The sequence below is a fragment of the Periophthalmus magnuspinnatus genome, chromosome 6, assembly GCF_009829125.3.
Source record: "Periophthalmus magnuspinnatus isolate fPerMag1 chromosome 6, fPerMag1.2.pri, whole genome shotgun sequence".
NCBI lineage: Eukaryota > Metazoa > Chordata > Actinopteri > Gobiiformes > Gobiidae > Periophthalmus > Periophthalmus magnuspinnatus.
In genome coordinates, this window is record NC_047131.1 from 1,999,059 (window position 1) to 2,025,447 (window position 26,389).

Genomic DNA, 26,389 nt, shown 5'->3' on the forward strand with positions numbered 1-26,389 from the left:
CGCCGCTCTGCAACAACTAAACTGGAGCAAAGATGCACGAAGAGGAGGACGGCGGCGAGCCGAGTCCGCGCGGCTCACTGCGGATCGGCTCCTCCAAGTCCCTGGACGTGCCCGAGGCGGAGGGCGGGAAGGAGCAGGCCTCCAGACTCTGCGGATACCTCCACAAACTGTCCGGGAAAGGGCCTCTGAGGGGCTACAAGCCGCGCTGGTTCGTCTATGACCCCAGAAAGTGTTACATGTATTACTTTAAGACTCCGCAGGACGCGCTGCCCCTCGGACACATCGACATCAGCGACGCGTGCTTCAGCTACGACCTGGACGGAGAAGAGGGCCAGTTTGAGGTCCGGACCGCGGGGAAAGAGTTTCTGCTCAAGGTAAACTTCTGCCCAAGAATCTGACCTTATTGTAGCGAGACACTGACTCACTGCACAGCGTGACAAGAGCCGAGTGTGTGTATATCTCTGTGTGTGTGTATATCGGGGTGTGTGTGTAGGGGTGTGTGTGTGTGTGTATATCTGTGTGTGTATGTATATCTGTGTGTGTATATGTATGTATATCTGTGTGTATATATATATATATATATATATATATCTGTGTATGTATGTGTATGTATATCGGGGTGTGTGTGTGTGTGTGTGTGTATATATATATATATACATACATATATATATATATATATGTATGTATATCTGTGTATGTATGTGTATGTATATCTGTGTGTATATGTGTGTCTGTGTTGCTGTGTGTGTCTTTGAGTGTGTCTGTATCTTTGTGTGTGCGTGTGCCTGTATGTGTGTCTGTATGTCTGTGTGTGTATATGTGTGTCTGTTTCTGTGTGTGTTTGTGTATGTATCTGTGTGTGTGTTCATGTGTTTGTATGTGTGTGTATATGTGTATTTGTCTGTGTGTCTGCATCTGTGTGTATATATGTGTGTCTGCATCTGTGTGTATATATGTGTGTCTGTGTCTGTGTGTGTCTGTGTGTGCTTCCTCTAGAAACTATTTAAAGGGGCACTGTTTTCAGATCTATATTATGTTTCCTCATCACAAACTTAGACATCACATGTTTAACACACAAACCTGCAGGTTTAGACTGAGTTCTTCTCTCAATCTGAAAACAGTCTGTCTACATCTCCAAAGCTCAAAATGTTCTGTTCCACCTTGTGATGTCATCATGTGGTAATACAGGAAGTGCTCCACTGTGTTTTAAACTCCACACACCACTAGAATCATTTGGATCATTTCAGATGTGGAATTTCCAATCTCTACTGAACTAAAGGTAAAAGGAGCTGTTAACCACTTTATGACATCACAGCGTGGAACTCTGTAAGATTCAAGTTCATAGTTTAAACCGTTGACCACTGCCCCACGGCCTTGACCCTTCTTTGGTCTATAATGTCTGTGCTGCTTCCAGAAAAACATACAAAAGAACAAATGTTAAATGACCTCAACACACAGACACACATACACACACACCCCCACACACAGATACACACACACAGACACACCCCGGCACACACAGACACATGCACACATACAGACACATACATACACACGCACACACAGACACACGCATACACATACACACACAGACACACCCCTACACACCCCCACACACCCCCACACATACACATACACACACAGACACACACACACCACTATGATAAGTAGGCTCCATTTGTGGATTTCTTGTTAAAGGTGACATTTGGAGCCATTTTTTCACCATTCAAAATATATAATATTTTTGTTTAAGAATGTTTGTTTCTGGTGTAAGTGTCAAAGACCACCAAGAGTCTAAAATATAATGTCAGCAGGGTTTAAATGAGTTTCACACAGGTGAAGTGGACAATGAAGCAACAGACTCTACGGAAAGGATGAAAGTCATGAGATGTGCATGTTCAGTTAGTGCCGGGGTGGGTGTGTGTGTGTGTGTCTGTCTGAGGGAGGATCCTCTTCTGGTCAGCAGAGTGCTATCTTCGTGAGCTCCCTCACAGCAGCAGGTCCGCAGGAGCTCACAACTCTGTCCTTGACTCCAAGTAACAGTGTCTCCTGTTGTATTTCATGTATCTGCATTTGACCAGTATTCACATGTTAACTTTAGCGTTAGTACATTGAGATACAAGTTTAAAGTAGCACTCTACAGAAATACTCTACAGGCAACAGTCCTCATTTTTCATTATTCTGAAGCCCACAGACACATTATAAACCTATAGGATGTTGTGATGTCATGTAAGAGTCTATTCATGTTTATTTGTCTGGCACATGAAAACCTCAAGATATCCTGTTGAGCTAGTGTTAAATGCCAGGGATAATTATTATAATGACTTATTAATTACTGCTCACTTGACAGATATAGATTCATGCAGCTAACACGCCCCCTATGAACCAGTTGAGGTGTTACACAGGTCAAGACGTCTGACAGTGTTGAGTCAGTTGGGTTTGGTAACATTCCTAAAAACATGGGTGACAGTGGCTCAGCTGGTAGAGCGTTTGTCCACTGACCCACAGGTTGGCGGTGTGATTCCAGCTCCCACAGATGAATGTTGTTGTGTTCTTTGGCAAGACACTTAACCCCCCCCCCCCCAGTGTACACTGGTGTGTGAATGTGTGTGTGAATCGGCGAGTGGTTCCTTGATGTGAAACGCTTTGAGCCTTGAAGGTGGAAAAGTGCTGTATAAAAATGTGAAGACCATAAAAGCCCACTGTTTACATCCAGTAAAGATCAATTGGCATGCTCACACATGACACACTGACCTTTCACTCCGGGTCTGCAGTCACATGGCTGTCACATGACTGTCACAGCAGGTGCCAGTTTTCGCTTCTCTACCTTCTATATCTGTAAGACTGAAACTGAAATGGAAAGGGGGGTCATATTGATAATTTGCAGCTGATGCCATCAACATGTCCTGGGGGTGTTAAGCTATCTGTAGGTACTGCTACTGAGGCATTTTCTTTTATACGTAGAGCTTTAATTTAACACAATCTGCCCATAAAGAACTGACTTAGTTGGAGTTACAGCAGGTGAGCTGATTTGGCTGTCCCAAGTCCCTCTCTAATAACGATACACTCACAAGCTAGCTAGCATTAGCCAACAGTTTTTCAGTTTGTCAAATGTAAACTCAAACTTAATAGGACCATGAATGCTCGGACTGACCACAGACTCCTGAAAACGTGCTCTTTAAATCACTTTTGCTTTTGAGTTGAGTCTTCAGAATTCTCTTGAAACTTTTTGTCAGTGTTTGCCAATGTGTACATTGTGTCATCATGGTAACTGTAACTGAAGAACAGCTATAGAGATACATGCAGAACTCCCCCCCAATAACGTTATCCAGTCGTACAGGACAGAGCTTTTGTTAGTGTGTGTGTGTTGTGCTGTTTCCAGGCTCCAAACAGGCAGGTGATGCATTACTGGCTCCAGCAGCTGCAGCAGAAGCGTTGGGAATACAGCAACACACGAGGTTCCGGACACAGAGACAGCTGGAGCTCCCCCATCATGGCCCACCCCCCCACAGGTCTGGTGGCCAAAGACAACGGTGAGTACTGCTCCACATCTGTGTGAAAGATGACCTCTAGATGTTTGTTCAGGTTCTACATTTAAACAGTTATAATACTTAATGTTTATTCAAATCACATTTTCTGCCATTTGTTAGAAAATATTTTGTGACATAAATTTCAAAAGCAGTTCTGTATTAAATGTGTGAAAGTAGCTTGGTATCGAAACACTGGTGGTGAATGTCTCTGTAATCCCTCAGTCGTCCGGGTCTGATCCATAGTAAAAAACAAAAGTAAAATCTGTCAATTGGCCAAATCGTTCGAGGAGTGAAGACGTTTCACTGCTCATCCAAGCTGCTTCTTCAGTTCTGGTCAGATTACTGCTGGACACTATATATCTGTTTGAAGGGAGGAGATAACTACACTGAAACTGGAACCAGCTGTTGTTTACAGTTTCTGTTTGTAGGCTAGATCTATTGAGCTACACTAAGTGTGCACTGTGCCTGGTATCGAGTATCGGCTCCATGAGATCGCTTCAGCTGATATTCTTGTTGGGCTTTAACTGGATGCAATGAGACACACAGTGAATGACAGTTACATAACACAACAGATTTTCAGCCCCTACGCTTGAATTGGTTGATACCGATTATCAGCCATAGTATCTATATCGGCATCAGGACTGAAAAAGCTGGATTGATCCAGATGTATTTATTTATCTTTATTTATACAGGAGAACCCAACGAGAACACTTGGGGTCTCTTTTTCATCAGTGCCTTGTTTAAAATAAAAATAAGTTACAAAAAATAAGTTAAATAAAAAAACTTATGCGGTTGCAACAAGAATAAAGTCGTAGCATTTCGACATTGAAGACGTCATTTTACAAGAATAAAGTTGAAGCCAGAAAAAGTCATAATATTACGAGAATAAAGTCGTAATATTATGAGAATATAGGCCACTGTGCATGAATGAGTAGACTAGTGCATTATGCATTATGGAGAATTTGGAGCATTTTGTTCAGATATACTTTCAACTGGGGTTTACACGCGATGAAATACTGTCTCTTTTAGCCCACCAGAGCTGTCCAGAGAGGATTTGGTGTTTCTCAAGAAACTGTTCGAATTTTACTGAAAATATTGGATCCAAATTGGGTAGAGAAGGGTAGAGAAGCATCTTTGGTGAAGATAGTACAGTGTAAGGGGGCCAAACGTATTGTGCCATTTGGATTCATATGATAAATTGAAGCCATATGGTATTTGCATAAATGGCTGTATTGATGGCTTCAGTCGTCACATTATGTGGATGGAGGCATACGTTACCAACAGCAATCTGAAAGTAATTGCGGATTACTATATCAACAGAGTGACTTACATTGGAGGGTGCCCCCAAAGGCCCCGGGTGGATCCAGGTACAGAAAACGCAACATGCAACTGTTCTTGCCCTGAAACCACATTTCTTGGGGATCAAAGCTTCATCTATGGATGCAGCACCGCCAATCAACAAATAAAGTCTTGGTGGGGAGTCCTGCGTAAACAATGCATTCAATTTGGGATGGACATCTTTCAAACTCTAAAGGAACATGGACATTTCACCCCTGCAGTCAAGTCAGTTCCTCTTCCACAAAAATAGAAATTTCTTCCAAATCTATATGGTTCCTTTGACGAAACAAACTTGAACGTTTGCAATGTCGCTTCAAAGCACTTATACTGATGATAGTGTGGCGATGATGGGCTAAAAGACACAATATTTTGTCGTGTTGAATGTATATCCGAACAAAATGCTCCAAATTCTCCATAATGCATAACACACTAGTCTACTCATTCACGCACAATAGCCTATATTCTCATAAAATGACGACTTTATTCTCATAGTACTATGACTCTATTCTCGTAAAATGACGTCTTTAATGTCGTAATACTACGACTTTATTATTGTAGCGCCCTCATAATTAATTTTATTTAATTGACCCTTAAACTCCGTCGTAACAATACAAGCAGGAAAACAAACTAAACTAATGCCTGTGTAGTCCCTCAGTCGTCCAGGTCTGATCCATAGCAAAAGATGGAATTTAAATCAATCAACTGGACAAATCTTTGTAGGATTGATACAGCAATTTGTCCAGTTGACAGATTTATATTTCATCTTTTGTTAACTAAACAAAAGAATATATAAGTTCATATAAAGCATTAAAACAGGTGCAGATGTGTGTATAAGTTCGTTACCAGATTATTAAATCGCCAAAGTCTTCAATTTTGCTTTTCCTTGAACTGTGTTCCATTTTTATGAAGCAAAACAGCTAAAAGCCTCATTCCCATCTCAGTTTTGGTGCGGCTCGTCCTTAGCCTTATGCAGTCATGTGATCTGGTATTAAATGTTCCAGTATCAATGATTAACAAGCAGGTGAGGGATTCTCTGGGTTTTTGAAGTAGTCCTTTATAGATAAATTTCTTGCAGTGCTTTTCTCTTCTAACAGACAGCGATGGCCAACCCTCTTTTCCATAGAGAATACAGTGATGGGGTTAACAATTATTACTTAAAGGAACCAAGTCGTCAACTAGTCCTGAATAATCCACTTTATGCCTGTGTGTGCCAAGCTGCACATGGGACTGTACTGAAATCAAATGGAATCTAACTGTGCCTTAAAAGTGCATCGCCCCCAAACAACATCTGAATGTCACTTCATACTGTCTCATTTTCAGATGGTGTGATCTTTGAGAAGCTGAACGACAGCATGGAGAAGGTGCGCAGTGACTTTGCCATGGAGGCTGAGGCCGACAGCTCAGTGGGGGACAGTCCCTTGTCCAGGGGTCCCTCAGGGTCACCCGCCAACCCACTCAACACACTCAGAAACTTTGGCACTGAGCTTCGGTATGGGCAGAACATCTTTTAAATTATTCTGTTTGTTTACTGAAGTGTATGTTATATTGCCAAGTAAACATGCACTATGGATGTTTATTTTATTTTCCTGCATTTGACAGAACTTACACAACCTTATAACACGTAGTCTAAAGAGATGTTTTTGGAAGTTTTTATTGCACTAAACACACATTCTTACTCTGAGCACGCAGGCTTGCATCTCCACAAATGTTACTCTTAGTTGTCCTGCGGGGGGAGCGCTTCCGGTTTATTTTTCCTGTAGAAATGCTGTTCCTTTGGCTATAATATTCCACATCATAAAGTTCATTTATCACCATGGAGAATGTTTCAAAGAATGGTTTTAACATTCTATATCCCCAGAAAGTTACACAGTGTTGTTTTAAATAGTCTCACTTGTTTATTGATACCACACATGAGCTGTATTTGGGCCCCTGAGACTCGATTTGCACTTCTGGTTTATTATTTTGGTCTGGTTTAAAATCATTATTGCAGGTTACTATTGTGAGAAAGTGCAAACAGAAGGTGCAGTGTGTTTACTGTGTGGTCTGCCTTTATATGCTGTTGTTTGTTCAGAGTCTTTGTTAATCCACCACATCAGATGATATTGCAAAAATCTTTTACTTTTGGCCTTTAACAGTAGCAGTTCAAAAGGCTCCTCCCACATGTGTCCTTGAGCTTTTCCATTTGTACCTGTGTACATGTGTCCCTAAGTCGTCCAGTTCTGATAATAAATAGGAAAAGAAAAATATAAATCTGTCACTGGACAAAAAGTTGTAGCTGCTCATCCAAGCTGCTTCTTCGGTTCTAGTGAGATTACTGCTGGACACTGGAAGGAGCTACTGACCATAACTGCTAACTACACTGAAGCTAACACACTTGTTTTTTACAGTTTCTATTTGTTTGCTCGGTCTAATGAGCTACACAAAGTGTAAACTGTGGATGAATCATACTTGGCATACTGGCTATTAGCATACTGGCTATTAGCATACTGGCTATTGGCATACTGGCTATTAGCATACTGGTTATTAGCATACTGACTATTAGCATATTGGCTATTAGGATATTGGCTAGCTCTCTTACGTTTGTATAATATTGCCTGCATCAGCTCTCTTAGATTTCTATAGTATTGCCTACATTGGCTCTCTTAGATTTGTACAGCGTAGCCTACATTAGCTCTTGGCTCTTTCAGAAACTCCATGTCATATCTTCGGGCCGGGCGCGACAGCCGGAGGAGTGTGTTCTACACGGCCAACAGCAGCACAGTGGATGAATGGGAGCTTCTGGACGCTCCTCCCAAAGACGTGCCCATGGACGTCAAACACAATGAGGCCCACAGACGTAAGTGCCAATGAGAAGACGTTTACGTATGTGAAAACGGGGGTAGATAGACAAAATGGTGTCTTGAAAATACTCGATTAAACATTACTCAAGCATGAATCACTCCAAATACAACTTAAAAGGCTCAATGAGAAGAAACGAGTAGAACCTGGTCAAAGATCTGAAAAGAACAGTTTGAAGAACTGGGCGGATTTAAGATAAATATTGTAGAGTCAGTGACAAATGACTTCCTCTTGTGTGTTACCACAGACACAGAGTTTGTGGTTTTGCCCAAAATGTGTCTTCAACTTTGAACTGTGAAAATGTGTCAAGATGCCCAGAAAATCTGACTTTATATTAAAAAAATGCTTTGATATTCTGATGTAATTTTGTAAATATTAACGACAGTTGAGTCCTGATATGAATTCTGAATCTCGTTTCAGATTCCTTCGGCTCGGCGTTCACTTTTGACTTTGGGCGCAACTCTGGTCGAAATAAGAGGCCACTGTTGCCGGGGCGACTGGGGCGGGGCAGTGCGGACATATCTGTGGAGTGTAACGGCAGCAGACCTGTAGACCTGCACCTGCGACTCCAGAGCCAGCAGGAGGAGCTGTGCCGAGTACAAGAGGAGCAGGCGCAGCTCAGAGAGGAGCTGCTTACTCACAAGGTATTCCACTCCAGACCGGGGCAGCTGATACTCTGCAGCTGATGTCATCAGCATTCCGTGGGGGTGTGATGCTAACTGTAGGCTCTGCTCTGTCTGAGGCTCTCTTAGACTTTAAAGGGCACATATTGCACTGTTTTCTGATTTATGTTATGACATTTTTTCCTCATCAAAATGAAGTTTTGTTTCATTCACACACATTTCACACATGGGTGAGCTTGTCTCAAATGGAAAGCACTTTGCTCCACCTTGTGATGTCATGTGGTAATACAGGAAATGCTCCACTGTGTTTTTAAACTCCATACACCTTGCCAATATCTGCTAAGCGAAAGGTAAAGGGAGCTGTTAACTTCAAAATTACCACTAAATTACATCACAAGGTGGAACAGAGCATTTTGAGCTTTGGAGATGTAGACAGACTAATAGTAAAGTGTTACTCAAACATGTGCGAATGAAACAAAACACAACTCCAGGTCTGTTTTTGAGGAAGGAAGGGGGAAGGAATAGCATTAGAACATGGATTAAAGTTTTGAGAGTCACTTTTGTGTAATCCTTCCCTCACTCGTGAACAAGACCCCGAGATACTTGAACTCCTCCACTTGGGGCAGAGACTCACCACCCACCTGGAGAGAGCAAACCACCTTTTTCCGGTCGAGAACCATGGCCTCGGATTTGGAGGAGCTGATTCTCATCCCAGCCACTTCACACTCGGCTGCAAACCGCCCCAGTGCCTGCTGCAGGTCCTGGCTCGAAGAAGCCATCAGGACAACATCATCTGCAAACAGCAGACATGAAATCCTGTGGTTCCCAAACCAGACCCCCTCCGGCCCCTGGCTGCGCCTAGAAATTCTGTCCATAAATATAATGAACAGAACCGGTGACAAAGGGCAGCCCTGGCGGAGTCCAACATGCACCAGGAACAGGTCTGACTTTTTTGTGTAATTACCCTTACCTATGGTCATGAGCTCTGGGTAATGACCGAAAGGACAAGGTCGCGGATACAAGCGGCTGAAATGGGCTTCCTCCGTAGGGTGGCCGGGTGCACCCTTAGGGATAGGGTGAGGAGCTTGGTCACACAGGAGGAGCTCGGAGTAGAGCCGCTGCTCCTACACGTTGAGAGGAACCAGTTGAGGTGGCTCGGGCATCTGCTCAGGATGCCTCCTGGACGCCTCCCTAGGGAGGTGTTCTGGGCATGTCCCACTGGGAGGAGGCCCCGGGGAAGACCCAGGACACGCTGGAGGGACTATGTCTCTCGGCTGGCCTGGGAACGCCTTGGGGTCCCACCGGAGGAGCTGGAGGACGTGTCCGGGGTGAGGGAAGTCTGGGAGTCCCTGCTTAGACTGCTGCCCCCGCGACCCGGCCCCGGATAAGCGGAAGAAGATGGATGGATGGACTTTTGTGTAATATAGGACCTTAAATCTAATCTGCATTTCAACAGCCTTGCTCCACATTGGTTCTGTGGTTGCTATTATATTTGGATAGTCAGAATTCCAAATATGAAACTCTGCTCCAAATTGGCTCCTATAACTGCTAGCCTCAATGAGCTTCATTTGACTGGAGCTGAACGCTGTGGGTGATGTCACACTCACTTAGTTCATTTCTTTATACAGGCTAAAAGAACAAAGACAAGATGAAACTCTTTGTTCAGCAGAGATTGGAAATTCCAGGGCTGAAATGATCCAAATCATTCCATTGAAGGTGTATGGACTTTAAAAACACAGTGGAGCACTTCCTGTATTACCACATAATGACATCACAAGGTGGAACAGAGTGTTTTCAGTTTGAGAGAAGAACTCAAAGCCTAAATATGCAGAGTTTGCGTTAAACATGTGCGAATGAAACAAAACACAACTCCAGGTCTGTTTGTGATGAGGAAACAACATTAGAACAGAGATCAGAGAATACTGTCATATGGACCAGACACAAGATATGCTACAGTTTGAGCTGGTGTTGTTTTGTTTTAATCACAAATATGTAATTGAAATAGTAGTTTTGGTTTAGTTGGCTTTGAGCTACAACAAATCACTAAACAGGAAGGAAGTCAGTTTCATAAAGAAATTTCCCATGAGCCAATAATGTTTCAAACTCAAAATTCTGAAGAAGTAACTGAGACACGAGACATGAGCCGCTGTAACTTCAGAGAGAAACGTTTTGTAATGTTGTAATGTTTTGGACAGATTTACCATTAAAATGTTTATAATGCCTATATGCTTGAAATGTTTTAGTAGTGTATACACTTGGTGATGAGGTTGAAGTCATCGACATTCCCGGGGGGTGTGATGCTAACTGCTCTGTCTGAGGCTTGTTAGACTTTATGGTCAGACTGTGTTAATACAGTTCAAATCAAAAAACTGACTTAGCTGGAACTACATTAGATGCCCTCACTGTGTGTGTCAGATGCCCTCCTTCCTCCCCTCTCAAATAACATTATAGTCACAAGCTAGCTAGCATTAGTCAACAATTTTTCAGTGAGTCACTCTCACTTTTTTGTGTAAAATCAATCTCCTAAACAGGACCATGATCACAGGCTCCTGAAAATGTGCCGTTTAGATGCATTTTGTATTTTTTCTTGAGTCTTCAGATGATCCTAAAACCATTTTGGCCTGTGCTTGCTAATGTGCGCATTGTGTCAACGTGTTAACTGCTGAATATTCCATCATACACATACTGTGGCTTGCAAAAGTTTTCATCACCCTGGAACTTTTTCAAATTTTGTCAAGTCATAACCACAAATTTTAATATTTTTTAATTAGCATTTTATGTGAATAAGTAGCACGAAATGGTACATAAGTGTGAAGTAGAAAGAAACTTATACATCATTTCCAGATTAAAAAAAAAAAAAGAAAAGAAGAAAAACTGTAAAGTGCAGCATGCAGAAGCATTCAGCCTCCCCTAAGTCAGTACTTTGTGGAACCAACCACCTTTGACTGCAATTACAGCTGCAAGTCTTTTGGGGTATGTCTCCACCAGCCTTGCACACCTACAGACTGAAATTTATGCCCATTCTTCCTGGAAAAAACGTTCAAGTTCTGTCCGATTTGATGGTGATCGTTTGTGAACTGCAGTTTTCAGATCTTGCCACAGATTCTCAATCGGATTTAGGTCCGGACTTTGACTGGGCCATTCTAACACATGAATATGTTTTACTTTAAACCATTCCATTGTCACTATGGCTTTGTGTATAGGGTCGTTGTCCTGCTGGAAGGTGGACCTCCGCCCCAGTCTCAAGTCTTTTGCAGATTCCAACAGGTTTTCTTCCAAGATTGTCCTGTATTTAACTCCATCCATCTTCCCATCAACTCTGACCAGCTTCCCTTTTCCAGCTGAAGAAAAGCCCCCACAGCATGATGCTGCCACCATGGTTTTTGACTGTGGGGATGGTGTGTTCAGAGTGATGTGCAGTATTAGTTTTCCTCCAAACGTAGTGTTTTGCTTTTAGGCCAAAAAGTTTGATTTTGGTCTCATCAGACCAGAGCACCTTCTGCCGCATGTTTGCTGTGTCCTTCAAATGACTTCTAGTGAACTGTAGACGAGACTTCTTCCATAAAGACCAGATTTCTGCAGTGCACGACTAATAGTCGTCCTGTGAACAGATTGCCCCACCTGAGCTGTGAATCTCTGCAGCTCTTCCAGAGTCACCATGGGCCTCCTGGCTGCATCTCTGATGAGTGCTCTTCTTGTTCGTTCTGTAGGTTTTGGTGGACGGCCATGTCCGTGTAGGTTTGTAGTTGTGCCATACTTTTTCCATTTCTGGATGATGTATTGAACAGTGCTCCTTGAGATGTTCAACGCTTGGGAAATTTTTTTTAGATCCAAGCCCCTCTTTAAACTTCACCACAACATTTTCTCTGACCTGTTTGGTGTGCTCCTTTGACTTAATTTTGTAGTTTGTTCTCCAACACTCTTTTAACAAACTTCTGTGGCCTTCACAGCACAGTTGCATTTATACTGAGACAAGATCACACACAGGTGGACTCTTTTTAGTCCTTACGTCAACATTCAATCTTTCCAAAATCATCAGGCAACTTCTAAAAGCAATTGGTTGCATTCAAGAAAAAGGGGCTGAATACTTTTGCACGTTGCGCTTTTAAGTTTTTTGTTTTTTAAAAATTTGGAAATCTTGTAAAATATTTCCTTCCACTTAACACACGTGCCATTTTGTGTTACTCATTCACATATAATGCTGAGAAAATGTATTTAAATTTGTGGTTGTGATGTGACAATATATGAAAAAGTTCCAGGGGGATGAATACTTTTCCACTGTACATGCAGAACACCCCCAGAATTATGTCACTGCAAAGTAGCAGTTGGTTGTTCCTTTGCGATTTTTATTAATATTTTGAATTTTTAGGAGCTGGTTAGACTTCTGCAGCAGACCCTCAGATCGTCTCAGTGTGACTGGCTCCGCACAGCTCAGACCTCAGCTCCTTCAGACCCAAACGCACCGCACCCTGACCTGACCGAGCCTCCTGCTGTGACCCCAGAGGCCCTGTCCCAGCTAGAACGCCTCCTGCAGGACAGAGACACACAGATCCAGTCTCTGTGTGGACACATGGAGAGGTTAGCTTTGGAGAAGGACAGTCTACAAAAGGAGCTGAAGGGGCTGAAGCTCAAAGTGGGAGAGATGAACGAACAGCTAGGGATGCTTATGGAGACCATCCAGGCCAAGGACGAGGTCATCATGAAACTGTCCCAGGAACAGAGCTCGGAGGGCGGACACAGCGAGCCCGGCTCCCCCCTCTCCAGCAGAGAGCAGAGCGAAGTGGATATACTCAAGGTGCACTGCCATGTGTGGTTTTCATTAGGGAGGAAACAAGAACTAAAATACTGTGATCTTATATCATTAAAAGTCCCACAGTAATATCATGGGCCGGCATAATGTTTATCAAATCACAAGGCTCTTTGCTTAAATTTGTTGTTTTGGTACAGCAGCTAAAAACAGAACTACATAGACCGTGATCTAGAAATAAGTAGGAAAGACTTTGGATTATGATAGAACCAAAGTCTTGTCAAGGCATTCCAATCAGTTTCATCTGGTCTTCTGTTAATTTATTGTAATAATTAAACATATAAAATAAAATAAAAATAATTTAATTAAAATAAAACAAAAATGAAAAGATTTTATTTATTTATTTTTTTTAAGGCATTTTAGAAGGAAAAAGTAGAATATTTACAATGTTGTAGCCTACAGAAAATACTACAATAAATATTGTGAGAGATTTAACTGTCAGCCATGTTTTCACACTTTATGCTGGTGCCATACTCAAACTGTTGATTAGATATACTGGTAATTAGATACATTTTAAATAAAAAATTCCCAAAGAAACGCAAATGTAAATCCAGTTAACGTTTTTTTTTTTTATTAATTTTAAATATTTATTTAAATTAATAAAAAATAAATATTCAGTTTAAATCCTTGTTTATTTAGCTCTTTTTGCTTATTGGAAATTCACATAATAGATGATAATAATTTGACCCATTGCCCACATCTACAGTCTGTCTGAAACCCCGTCATTCACGCTGTCCATCTTTTGTGTTTGAATTAACCTGTTTTTCCTTGTTGTGTATTTTAGGACAGCCTTCAGGGATACAAAACTCAAAACAAGTTTCTGAACAAAGAGATTCTGGAGCTGACAGTGTTACGTCGAAACGCAGAGAGCAGAGAACGGGCTTTGGAGGCAAAGGTGACTGAAAGAGGATGTGTGAATGTGTGTGGTGTTTACAGGTGGATCTGGGTTCATGTTTTTCTGTTGTGGTGCTGTAGACTGTATATTTAAATATATAGCTAACCTGCTAGTCGCCGTGTTCTAAATAGGAAATGAGCATGGTCGTTCTTCTGGCTCGATCGACTCTCTCCCCTCCATCGACTCTGGACCCTCTCTCTGTAACTGTTGCTGTCAGATTCGTCAAAAATATAAACCCGCTCTACATGTTCTTTTTTTTTTAAATTTCACGTCTGTAAATCAAAATATGAACATTGATAACAGACAAATCAAGTGGTTTCTTTCCTCGAAAACGCTCACATTTGCGTTAGCAACAGGTTTAATTGACAGCGTTGCCAAGTGCCTGCTCTGTGCTAAACCAGTGGTGCAGACGGGAAGGAGTGTTACCTTTGACAGCCTCACTCCTGATTGGCTCTTTGGTTGCTGTGATACTCTTGGTCAGAACTCCCAATATGGAACTGGGCTCCAAATTGGCCGCTATAACTGCTCTAGCCTCGATGAGTTTCATTTGACTGGAGCCGAACGCTGTGGATGACGTCACACTCACTTAATCCACTTCTTTGTACAGTCTGTGTGTAGAATGTGGCTCTGAGCTCATGTTTTTTCTGTTGTAGTACACATCTCTGGAGGCCAAGCTGTGCCAAGTGGAGAGTAAGTACCTGGTGCTGCTGCAGGAGATGAAGACGCCTGTGTGCGGCTCCTCAGAGAGTCCAGCTCGAGAGGTCATCTCTAGACTGCTGGAGGACGCTCTACAGGGAGAGACCACAGAGCACGACCAGCTCCTGCTCAAGCCAAACACTGTCAGGTCTGTAGAAGCAATAAAACTATACACACGACTGTACACACGAGTGTACACACAAGGCATATTTATTTGTAAAGCACAATTGTTACACAAAGTAATTCAAAGTGCTTTGCAAAATAAGAAAGACATTAAAATCACAATACAACAAAAACATAAATATCATCATAAAATGAACATTAAAATAGAAGTGGCAGAATAAAACCCTTTCAGTCATATACAGCTAAACAGAACCGTTTGTGTCTGGATTTAAACATTGTCAAAGTAGAGGCCTGTCTCACATCTTCAGGAAGACTGTTCCAGGTTTTAGCTGCACAAAACTCAAACGCTGATTCCCCCATGTTTAGTCCTGACTCTGGGCACAGGTGGCTAGGACTGAACCGGGACTACACCGGGAGGCCGGTCCCTGAGGTCCTCAGAGTGAGATGGTTCTTATGGTAGTGCCATAAGAACCAACCACACTGTATTAAACTATACTCAGTTTCAGTCTCTTTTCTTTGTTCCTTTTTACGCTCTCATGTTTTTACTCTTTATACTGTGCATGTGTTCAGACTGTGAAAACATCTGGCCTTGGGCATTGCAGGTGTAACCACCATAACCCTTAGATCAAACTTTCCAGATAAAAAAGTCCCATTGTTTGTCACTCCAGACAGAGAACTGGCATAAAAGCATCGTCACTGACACCAGACTGGATGAAACTGGACGAAACCGAACTATCAAACGTCTGTCTTGTTCTTAAGTCTGCATCTCATCTTCTTTAACAGCATTTAACTACAAGTTCAGACACATTTTAAGGCTTAGCACAGACTGTATAAAGAAATGGACTAAGTGAGTGTGACGTCACCCACAGCGTTCAGCTCCAGTCAAATTAAGCTCATCGAGGCTAGAGCAGTTATAGGGGCCAATATAGAGCCAAGTTCCATATTTGGAATTCTGACCCCGAGTATCATAGCAACCAATGAGCCAATCAGGAGCGAGGCTGTTGAAGGTCACCCCCTTCCTGCACACACTGCTGGTTTAGCAAGGAGCGGGCAGTTAGCAACGCTGTCAATCAGACCTGTTGCTAACGCTAGCAGAAGTGACCTCTGGGAAAGAAGGCTCCTGATTTGTCTGTTATTAATGTTCATATCTTGATTTACAGACACAATAGTGAAATAAAAAATATCATGTAGAGCAGGTTAATACCAACATTTTAAGACCAAAATGACAAGTCTGACATCAGCAGTTACAGAGAGTGGGGACACAGGTTTTCAGTAGAAAGGGAATTGGAGCCATAGTTCCTATTTAGAACGCGGCGGCTAGCAGGTTAGATATGTCCATTTATACGAGGCCTACAGACAATATCTTTGTAGTAGTTGTTATAATGATTGTTCCACTTGAAAAAAATCCTCACAAAAACATGAGGGACTGATGTGGTCGTCTCCATAGAGATACATGTGTTTAATGCCATACTGTTGAACATTCCATGTCAAGCAATAACATCACCCTGGAGACAAACAAGTGGTTGGTTTCAAATGTCAAAATATACACATGGTAAATATACTTGTTTTTCTTTTTTTTTTTTAGTGAATATGACGTGTTTGGCTTCAAGACGGTCCCAGAGGAGGAGGAAGAGGAGGAGAAGTTGGTGGCGAAGGTGCGAGCGTTGGAGCTGAAGTCCTTGTCGTTGACTGATCAGGAGGTGTCTGTGGGGGTGAAATGGGAGAATTATTTGGCAGGAACCATGAATCGGAACCTGACCCGCTCACCAGAACTAAAGAGCCTGGTCCGCTGCGGAGTCCCTCATGAACACCGCTCCAAACTGTGGCAGTGGTCCGTGTCCTTCCACGTCAAGAAGCTACGGGACCACATCGCCCCTGATTATTACGAAACCTTACTGAATGTGGCCAAAGAGAAACCGAATCCGGCTTCTAAACAGATCGAGTTGGACTTACTGCGAACTTTACCCAACAACAAGCACTATTCCTCTCCCAGTGCACCAGGAATACAGAAACTCCGAAATGTCCTCACGGCGTTCTCCTGGAGGAACCCGGACATAGGATACTGCCAGGGACTTAACCGGTAAAGCCACTGACCGCTCCTTTGAAGACAGTGAGGTCAGATTTGAGACAGAAAAGGCATGGTTTGAAAGGGGAATTAAAGACGCAATCTTTGTTAGGAAAGACAATCTAAACAAGGAGTGCAATAGAGCTAGCCAGTATGGTAATAGCAAGTATGCTAATAGCCTGTATGCTAATAGGCAGTATGCTAATAGCCCGTATGCTAATAGGCAGTATTCTAATAGCCCGTATGCTAATAGGCAGTATTCTAATAGCCTGTATGCTAATAGGCAGTATCCTAATAGGTATAAGAGAACCCATTAGGGGCTTGAATGATTATGCTAAATTTGACTCCGGCATAGTGTAGTTGGTGTAACTCATTAGACCTAGCCATCAAACAGAAACTGGTGTGTTAGCTTCAGTGTAGTTAGCTCGTCCCTTCAGACAGATAGAAGGCAGTCTCCAGCGGTGATCTGACCAGAACTGAAGAAGCAGCTCGGAATGTCAAAAAGTTTGACAATACCCTCTCATTTAAAGTGTTTTTCCCTTCATGTTTACCCCTTCTACAAAAAACTTAAATAACTCTGCTAAATAGTTTTTCCAAAGCAAAGGGAGGATACAGACGATCACACATTTTGAAGTATGAAATATCACTACAGAGAAATATTGCGATAAATAATGGCATTAAGTATTTTAAGTTTTTTGTTAAGTTTTATTAATGTTGTACAATCCCAGTAAACATATATAAATAGATTATATGGATTATTATAGATTACCGGTAGTTTTATTAAAAGACAAACAGCAAAATATACCAATAATGAGCCATAAAAGAGACTTATTCACCCTCCACAGCTCAAATATGGTCATATCACAACAAAAATACCCAAATTCTCCCCAGTTTTGCAAAGAAAAAAGCTCAATCTCCTGTTCCAGCTCATATATGGAACGGTAAGTCGATATAGTGATTATGATGACAACTACTTTGAGGATTTGAATATTTAAAAACAAAATAGTTGAGTTATTATTACTCCATATATCTTACTTACATGTATTTGATATCTTCTGTGTGTAAAATGTAGAAAGTAGTAAAAAAAAAAAAAAGCACTGAATGAGAGGGCGTGTCCAAACCTCTGACTGGCCGTGTAAGTGTTACCAGGGGCTGCACGATTTGTGAAAAATGTTATTGAGATTTTTCTGAGAAGCATCATGATTTAAATTGTAGATTTATGTTTTAACAATATGATACTGTTAAAAGTTCATATTTTAAACACAGGCATCTGACACACAGGCATTTCAGACCATGTTTGTACAGATAGAGGTTTATGCAGAATAAGACTCAGGTAGGGCATCTGACACACAGGGAAGGCATCTGTTTGTGGAGGAAATTCTGAAACTTCAAAACCTGCATTCTTTGTGTGATCGAATTGCGCTTATTAAAATATCTTTCTGTTTGTGATTCATCTCACAGCCTTCGTGTCACTGTAGTTTTTCTTTTGTTGGTTCAGTATTTCTCTTACTTAAAATAATAATTGATTTCAGATTGGCGGCCATCGCTCTGCTCTATCTGGACCAAGAGGACGCCTTCTGGACACTCATCGCCATCGTCGAAGTTTTCATGCCGAGGGATTACTACACCAAAACTCTGCTTGGCTCACAGGTAAACGTGCCAGGTTTAGGCTCGGTGTTTACTCACACTTATAGTAGTAGTGGTCAGGTTAAATGTATTCATAAAACACCCACAGCTGCACAAAATGCTGCACAAAGGCGATATAATGTGAGATCCTATAAAACAAAACAATAGAATCCCGCTCAGCTCGAGTTTAAACCCAGTCTCGACAAATGATTTTTCAACAAAGATTTAAAAATATTTACAGATTGGGCTGTTCTAATACACAGAGATTGTTCCAGAGTCTGGGACCAGCTACAGCAAAAGCCCCGCCCCCTCGAGTTTTGAGTCTGAACCTCAGAACATCCAAAATCCTCTGGCGCTGATCTCAACTTTCAACGTTCAAGAGAGGGAGGGGCCAAACCCATGCAGACATTTAAAATAAAATTCTGACTGAAGAGTTTTGGCTGAAGTCAAACCAGTTCTGAACGGCTCACTCTGTTTCCACATGATGACAAGAATGTGACGGTCAGCAAATGACCAACATTTTTCTTCCAAATCGTCCATTTTATCAACATTTACCCTATAGACATTTATTTAAAGCTCTACTGTGTAACTTTCCAAACCAAATTATAGACTACTACTACTACCACTACAGTAAATGCATGTTTTTGGTTTTTTTTTTCATTTTGGGTGTTTTAAGTTCACTGAAAAACATGGAAAAATCTGCATTCAAGATATTTATTATTGTTGTCAAAGAAAACAACTAAATTACATTGAGAACAACACGTACTGTAGAGTTTTGATGAAAAGTACGATACCAAAGGTGCAAGAGCTCATCTCATAATAACCCCATAAAAACCCCAATGTGAACATTAGCATGATAATGACAACAAAGCAGCACGTGTTATAAACAGGGACAGCTGATTTAAACTGTAACTGCTGTTTAAATAAATATTTCAATTGTGTATACAGGTGGACCAGCGTGTCTTTAAGGACCTGATGAGTGAGAAACTGCCCAGACTCCACGCTCACTTTGAGCAGCACAAGGTAGACTTCTCCCTCATCACCTTCAACTGGTTCCTGGTGGTGTTTGTGGACAGTGTCGTGAGCGATATCCTCTTCAAGATTTGGGACGCCTTCTTGTACGAGGGCCCGAAGGTATGGCCCGGAGGGCGTTTCCTCTTCCACCACAGCTTTGAATAAACCCCATGTTTATGTACTGCACACAACAAGTCCAGACCTGCCCCTGTCACTGGAAAGGCCACTGTTTGAGCATTTACACAGGCATATCTTGATTTACAGACACAGTAGTGAAATAATAACCCCAGGATCATGTAGAGCGGATTAATACGAACATTTAAGACCAAAATGACGAGTCTCACAGCAGCAGTTCCAGAGAGAGGGGACACTGTTTTTCTCATGTAGTGAATTGGAGCCAGAGTCGATGGAGCCATAAGTGCGCCCATTATCATTTCCTATTTGGAACGCAGAGGCTAGCAGGTTAGCTATGTGCATTTATACATACAGTCTATGCTCCAGCCACAGCAGTGCTTAAACACACACCACATTCAAACTAATAGCCGTTATTGTCATGAATCACTGTGAGCTGTGCAGGTGTCAGCAGAGCTTCATCTGGATCAAGTGAAGTCATTCTGTGCAGTAAACCTCATAATGTTTTACATCTGTTTTGTTTTCAGATCATATTCCGTTTCGCCCTCGCTCTGTTTAAATACAAAGAGGAAGAGTTTCTGAAGCTGCAGGATTCCACCGCCATCTTCAAGTATCTCAGATATTTCACCCGCACCATCCTCGACTCAAGGTGAGGGTCGTCTCATTGTAATTCTAAGATAAAGATCCATGTATAGTAGTATTAGTGTGTATTATATTAGGATTAGTGTTTATAGTTACAGTATTATTTTGTCTTTAAAGGAGACTTGTGCAAAATTAACTGAGCTTCTAATCTCGTATAAATCATGTTTCTTATTAACTTGCTCAGAGTTTTATTTTGATACATGTTTGAGTAATAATGCTGTTTTCACCTACCCCCTATTCTCACCCTTAGTTGTGGTTAGTCAAAAATTCAGATAAAAACACTTGAATGAAAATCTGCTGCTTGATGAAATGCCATTATGAAGACCCAGGGCCTCAGTGCTGCAGGTTTCAACAAGAAGTTTGTTTTATTAAGGCATTTTAAATTAGTTTTGTGGTTTAAAATGTAAGGTGATGATCTACAATAGTTATGCTAATGTCTTTTCTTGCTCCTTAAAGTGCAAATATTAAACTGTTTTCTGATCTCTGTTGTGATGTTTCCTCATCACAGACCTGGACTTGTGTTTTGTTTCATTCACATGTTTAACACACAAACCTTATTTAGGCTGAGTTCTTCTCAGACTGAAAACACTCCACCTTGTGATGTCATCATGTAGTAATACAGGAAGTGCTCCACTGTCTTTTTAAACTTCATATACCCTCTCTAGAATCATTTGGATCATTTCAGCTCTGGATTTGCCAATCTCTACTGAACTAAAGGTATAAGGAGCTGTTAACTTGAAAACTACCACTTCACGACATCACAAGGTGGAACAGCGTTTTGAGCTTTGGAGATGTAGACAGACCAATAATTAAGTGTGAATGAAACAAAACACAACTCCAGGTATGTTTTGGGGGAGCATTGCAACATGGATTAAACCTCACATGATTCAGTTTTGTGTGATATAGGGCCTTTAAGTTGTTTGCTAATGCTGATGTCTATTTGACCCCTCTGTAGGAAGCTGATGAACATGGCGTTTGTGGATATGAACCCTTTTCCAATGAGGCAGATTCAGAGCCGCCGAGCGTTCCATCTGGAGAAGGTCCGATTGGAGCTGAATGAGCTGGAGGCCATCAGACAAACCTTCCTCAGAGAGAGAGAGAGCAGCCAGGATGGGCGGAGCTTCGTCAGCGATGATGATGAGGACAACTGAAGACAACTCAAGACGAGCACACCTCAGAAAATTATTACACAACGCCAAGTGCTGCCACTCAGTGTTAATGCCATAGACTGTATATAGAAATGGACATAGCTAACCCGCTAGCCACTGCGTTCCAAACAGGAAGTGAGCATGGGTGCACTAAATTTCACTTTCTATTGAAAAACTGTGTCCTCTCTCTCTGTAACTGCTGCTGTCAGACTCGTCATTTTGCTCTTAAATGTTCATATTAACCCCTCTACATGATCTTGGGGTTTTTACTTCACTATTTTATCCAAAACTTAGGATATGAACATCAATAACAAACAAATCAGGAACCTTCTTTCCCCAAGGTCGCTCCAGCCTGCGTTAGCAACAGGTTTGAGTGACAGTGTTGCTAAGCGCCCGGTCTTTGCTAAACCAGCGGTGCAGATGGAAAGGGGCGTGACCTTCAACAGCCTCGCTCCGGATTGGCTTTTTGGTTGCAATGATACTCGCAGCCGGAATGCCAAATAATTCCAAAATTGGCCGTTATAACTCCTAGCCTCGATGAGCTTCATTTGACTGGAGCCGAACGCTGTGAGTGACATGACACTCACTTAGTCCACTTCTTTACACAGTCTGTGGTCAGTGCCTCATTATATAGACACTGTATCTGTTGCCTGAGCAGCCAGTCCCTTCTTCCTGGTTGGCAAACCTCCGTCCAATCACAGTCGCTCGTTTGTGTCTTCTTGAAAGTTCTTGCATCAGAACAATAATTCAAAACTCCTTTTACGTGAGGTAAATAACAGTTTGTTGCTTCACTTGTTGATTCCACACAAATCCACGCTGTTTCTAAGGTCATTTTCACACCTTAATGGCTCTGTGGAGTGCCCCCCAGTGGCTCTAGATTTAGTTCCGTTTACTTCACCGTTGTGCTGTGTATGTCAACAAGACCAACACACGCACACTCACGCACACTCACGCACACTCACGCACACTCACGCACACTCACGCACACTCACGCACACTCACGCACACTCACGCACACACGCACTCACGCACTCACACACGCACTCACACACGCACTCACACACGCACTCACACACTGCGCAGACACACCCAACCCATTTGTGCCATACTTTGGACATGTCTTTTGTAAAGTTTTGTCATAGTTTGTGGTTCTGGCTGGACAGGTGGCGGTGCAGTGTGGAAGCTCACGTTCTTAATCAGTTTTTGCACATCTGGCTGTTTTTAAATGATCGGCCATTTTATCTGTTGAAGGACTTTTTATCACTTTTTATAATCTTTGTAATTCTTAATTTTACCCTTTGTTTACCTTGTATTGTTCTGTCGCTGGTCTTTTGTTGCACTTAATCTAATTGTGCTGAATTATTATGTTTGCTGAAACACTTAACGGTCCTATATTACACCAAAGTGACTCTTGTGAGCTTTAAACTATATTCTAATGCTGCTACCTCCTCAGACCTGGAGTTGTGTTTTGTTTCATTCACACATGTTTGAGTAACTTTATTAGTTGGTCTACATCTCTACATCTCTACAGCTCAAAATACTCTGTTCCACCTTGTGATGTCATATAGTAGTTTTTAAGTTAACCACTAGCCTTTAGCTCTTGTTCAGTAGAGATTGGCAATTCAGAGCTAAAATGATCCATATGATTCTAGTGAAGGTATGTGGAGTTTAAAAACACACTGGAGCACTTCCTTTATTACCACATGATGGCATCACAAAGTGGAACAGAGTGTTTTCACCCTAAATTATGTAGGGTTTTTTGTGTTAAACATGTGAATGAAACAAAACACAACTGCAGATCTGTTTGTGATGAGGAAACGGCATTAGAACACAGATCAGAGAATAGTGTAATATGGGCCGTTTAAATAGCTGGTCACGTAACTCTCATATCACGGATCCTTAAGTATGTGACACGGTTAATTATGACTGCTTTATTATGACTGCTGCTTACATATGGAAAGTTGTACTTGTAGGAGTTGGCCATAAGGGGGCGGTAGAGCATCGTCTGTTTGCTGATTCTGGATTACATGTGGACATAAAATGGTGTTGACAGGTACCGGGATACATATGCAGAGTAACTGTAATCTGGTACAGTTACTTTTTCATTTGAAGGTATTGAGATTACAGTTACTTTACTAAATTTAAACAAATACATGGCGGTACTTGATCACAAAATGTAGGCATCAACCTGCACAGAATCAGTGAGAAAAATCAAACTGCTTTGTGATAAACAGAGCAAATAGAGAACAAGCATAGAGCTGTTTTTAATCCTGTGTTGCATTTTTACTCTAAATGCAACTCAATGTAAAAGTGTTTTAAATATAAAGTATTCAGATATTGCTCTGATTGGACATTTTAAGAACTAAATTTCTCATTCAGTTTACTCGTAGACCTCCAGAAAAAATAATAATAATTGTTTGAAAGCTTAGATCTAATCAGCTCTGTGGAACAACTGTGTGACTACAAGACCTGTACTTTTATTTAAAATTTGCCTCTGAAACTTCATAAACCACCAAGTTGTTTTTGGACTTAAAACAACTGCATTATGGATATTGGTTAGTACGTAGCTGGTTAGCCTGTAGCCATTAGCACATAGCTGTTAGCACAAAGCTGGTTAGCCTGTAGCTGTTAGCACATAGCTGTTTAGCCTGTAGCCATTAGCACTGAGCTGTTAGCACATAGCTGATTTGACTGTAGCTGTTAGCACATAGCTGGTTAGCCTGTAGCCGTTAGCACATAGCTGTTGGCACAAAGCTGGTTAGCCTGTACCTGTTAGCAGATAGCTGGTTAGCCTGTAGCCATTAGCACATAGCTGTTAGCACAAAGCTGGTTAGCCTCTAGCTGTTAGCACAAAGCTGGTTAGCCTCTAGCTGTTAGCACATAGCTGGTTAGCCTGTAGCTGTTAGCACATATTTGGTTGGCCCGTAGCCATTAGCACATAGCTGGTTAGCCTGTAGCTGTTAGCACATATTTGGTTAGCCTATAGCTGTTAGCACATAGTTGGTTAGCGTGTATCTGTTAGCACGTAGCTGGTTAGCCTCCGCGATGCCTTCAATATTTGTTTTCTAAAAGTCTATGGGAAAAATGAATGTCAAATTTATTTGTGGGACCAGAGTGAGCTCACCGTTTAGATCCATTCAGGGTTTGGTTTTTTGGGTTTTTAAAAAAATATATTTTCACAGTATTCTTCTCATCACTGTTGAAATCCCAGTGTTAATACAAGTACAGAATTCAAAGAGTTTACATAAGCTCCAAAAGGTACCACAGAGAAACACAGCAAAAGGTAATATCAAGGTTACTCATAATTACTTAAATTACAAATATTTTTACATGATTTGAGTAGATTTGACTGGACAAATCACACGCATAATACGCATTTTCATATTAAGCACAAAAACTCTTGTTCCATTGGTGTCTAGTCAAATCTGCTCAAATCAAGATCAAGAAAATTGTATTAATTCCAGTAGTTAAGGGTATGCTAGACTAGGTTTGCCTTTTTGCAGGGTCCGGCTGTATTTGAGCTGTGTACTATTCCACATACAAGTGCTTTTAAAGTGCCACTTTTTCACAAATATGACTCAACGATGCTGAAAAGTCTTTGTATTGTCTTATATCTTTTATATACACTTGCCATGTGCCTTTCCAAACTTTGCTTCCATAAATGCTGAGTTATATTTAGCACTTGTGAAAGATTGTGAATGTGAAGTAGATGGCTTTGGGAGCAGGTCTCTCAGACAGATGCAGGTTTAGTTAAGAGTTTGTTTGGTTCATTCATGAGCTGTATTTCACATTGAATAAGCTAAATATTACTTTCTATGCTTTTCTTACCACAAAACAGTATTATGCACTTGCCTTTTGTATATCGATCCATTTTGGGAATCATTATCCTTTCTATTACAAAATTGTACTTGTCAATCAATAAATATCAGCTGACTGAATCTTTTGCTTGCTCCTGGCTTTTATATTTGAATTCTTAGAAGTACAGTGGTAAAATGGTCACATTTTTATATAGCTTCTCCATCTTCAAGTCACTCAGAGCCATCCATCATATACCAGTGTACACAAATGACACGGTGACAGCATTCATCTGTGGGAGCTGGAATCGCACCGCCAGCCTGTGGGTCATAGATTCGCCCATAGATTCTTGGATTCTTGTCATAAGAATTATCTGGGATGGTCTGATACTGATTTTTTCCAATGGTACCACTGTCCCAAATCTGTCTTGCTGTTGTGGTCTATCACTGATACTTGCTAATTAATATAAATATTATTCAAATTCTTGGTAAGGATCAAAATTCACATGTCTTTTTCCATTATAACAATGCATATTCTCACAACTAGTCAAATACATGGTCACACCTTCTTTTTCTATATATGTTTTCTGTTTGTTTACAACTTTCTATATTTTTAATGCACACAGAAGACATCAAATATATGAAGCCGGTATATGGAATTATGTAGTAAACAAAAATGAAATAACTAATAAATATTTGTTATATGTCATATTCAGATCCTCAGTGTCCTTCATTTGCTTTGTGGAGCTCAAACTCTTGTTCTTCTCTCACGGAGCTTCATGATGAAGTCCCTGAAATGGTTTTCACTTCACAGTTGTTTCGCATCAGGGTCAAGACATGACAACAGTGCAATCCAGGGCCAAAGTAAAGGGTAAAGGATATTTTTTGTAATCTAAATCTAAAACATCCTGATGTTTGAAACGATTCCTCGATACCCATAATGCCAATTTTAGCGCTGCTATTTTTCCCTTTCCTGTTGAATCCCATAAGGACTACATAGGTTCAATATATTGTCCTATTTAATTCAAGCAAAAATAACAATGAGTGAAATCCCACTGAAGGTGCACTTTGTAACTATGGTGGAGATACTGCTTTACTTGGAATGTTCCACAGTATGA

At 41.3% G+C, this 26,389-nt stretch overlaps 1 protein-coding gene across 1 annotated transcript; it reads left to right on the forward strand.

The window, feature by feature from the left end:
• Positions 1 to 25,413, forward strand: tbc1d2b (TBC1 domain family, member 2B). Its single transcript, XM_033968098.2, has 13 exons — positions 1 to 374; positions 3,383 to 3,533; positions 6,189 to 6,357; positions 7,556 to 7,704; positions 8,127 to 8,350; positions 12,699 to 13,124; positions 13,921 to 14,031; positions 14,685 to 14,875; positions 16,436 to 16,930; positions 18,448 to 18,565; positions 19,490 to 19,675; positions 20,215 to 20,336; positions 21,285 to 25,413. Exons 1-13 carry the CDS (start codon positions 33 to 35, stop codon positions 21,478 to 21,480), a joined length of 2,880 nt encoding a protein of 959 aa, XP_033823989.1. The 5' UTR covers positions 1 to 32; the 3' UTR covers positions 21,481 to 25,413.
• Positions 25,414 to 26,389: the final 976 nt, after the last annotated feature.

What these genes read in the sequence shown, in the direction of transcription:
- tbc1d2b (XM_033968098.2), top strand. Translation starts at nt 33, where the DNA reads ATGCACGAAGAGGAGGACGGCGGCGAGCCGAGTCCGCGCGGCTCACTG. An exon ending in ACACAATGAGGCCCACAGAC is followed by an intron (nt 7,705 to 8,126) that starts GTAAGTGCCAAT and finishes ATCTCGTTTCAG; the next exon opens with ATTCCTTCGGCTCGGCGTTC. An exon ending in TACTGCCAGGGACTTAACCG is followed by an intron (nt 16,931 to 18,447) that starts GTAAAGCCACTG and finishes AATTGATTTCAG; the next exon opens with ATTGGCGGCCATCGCTCTGC.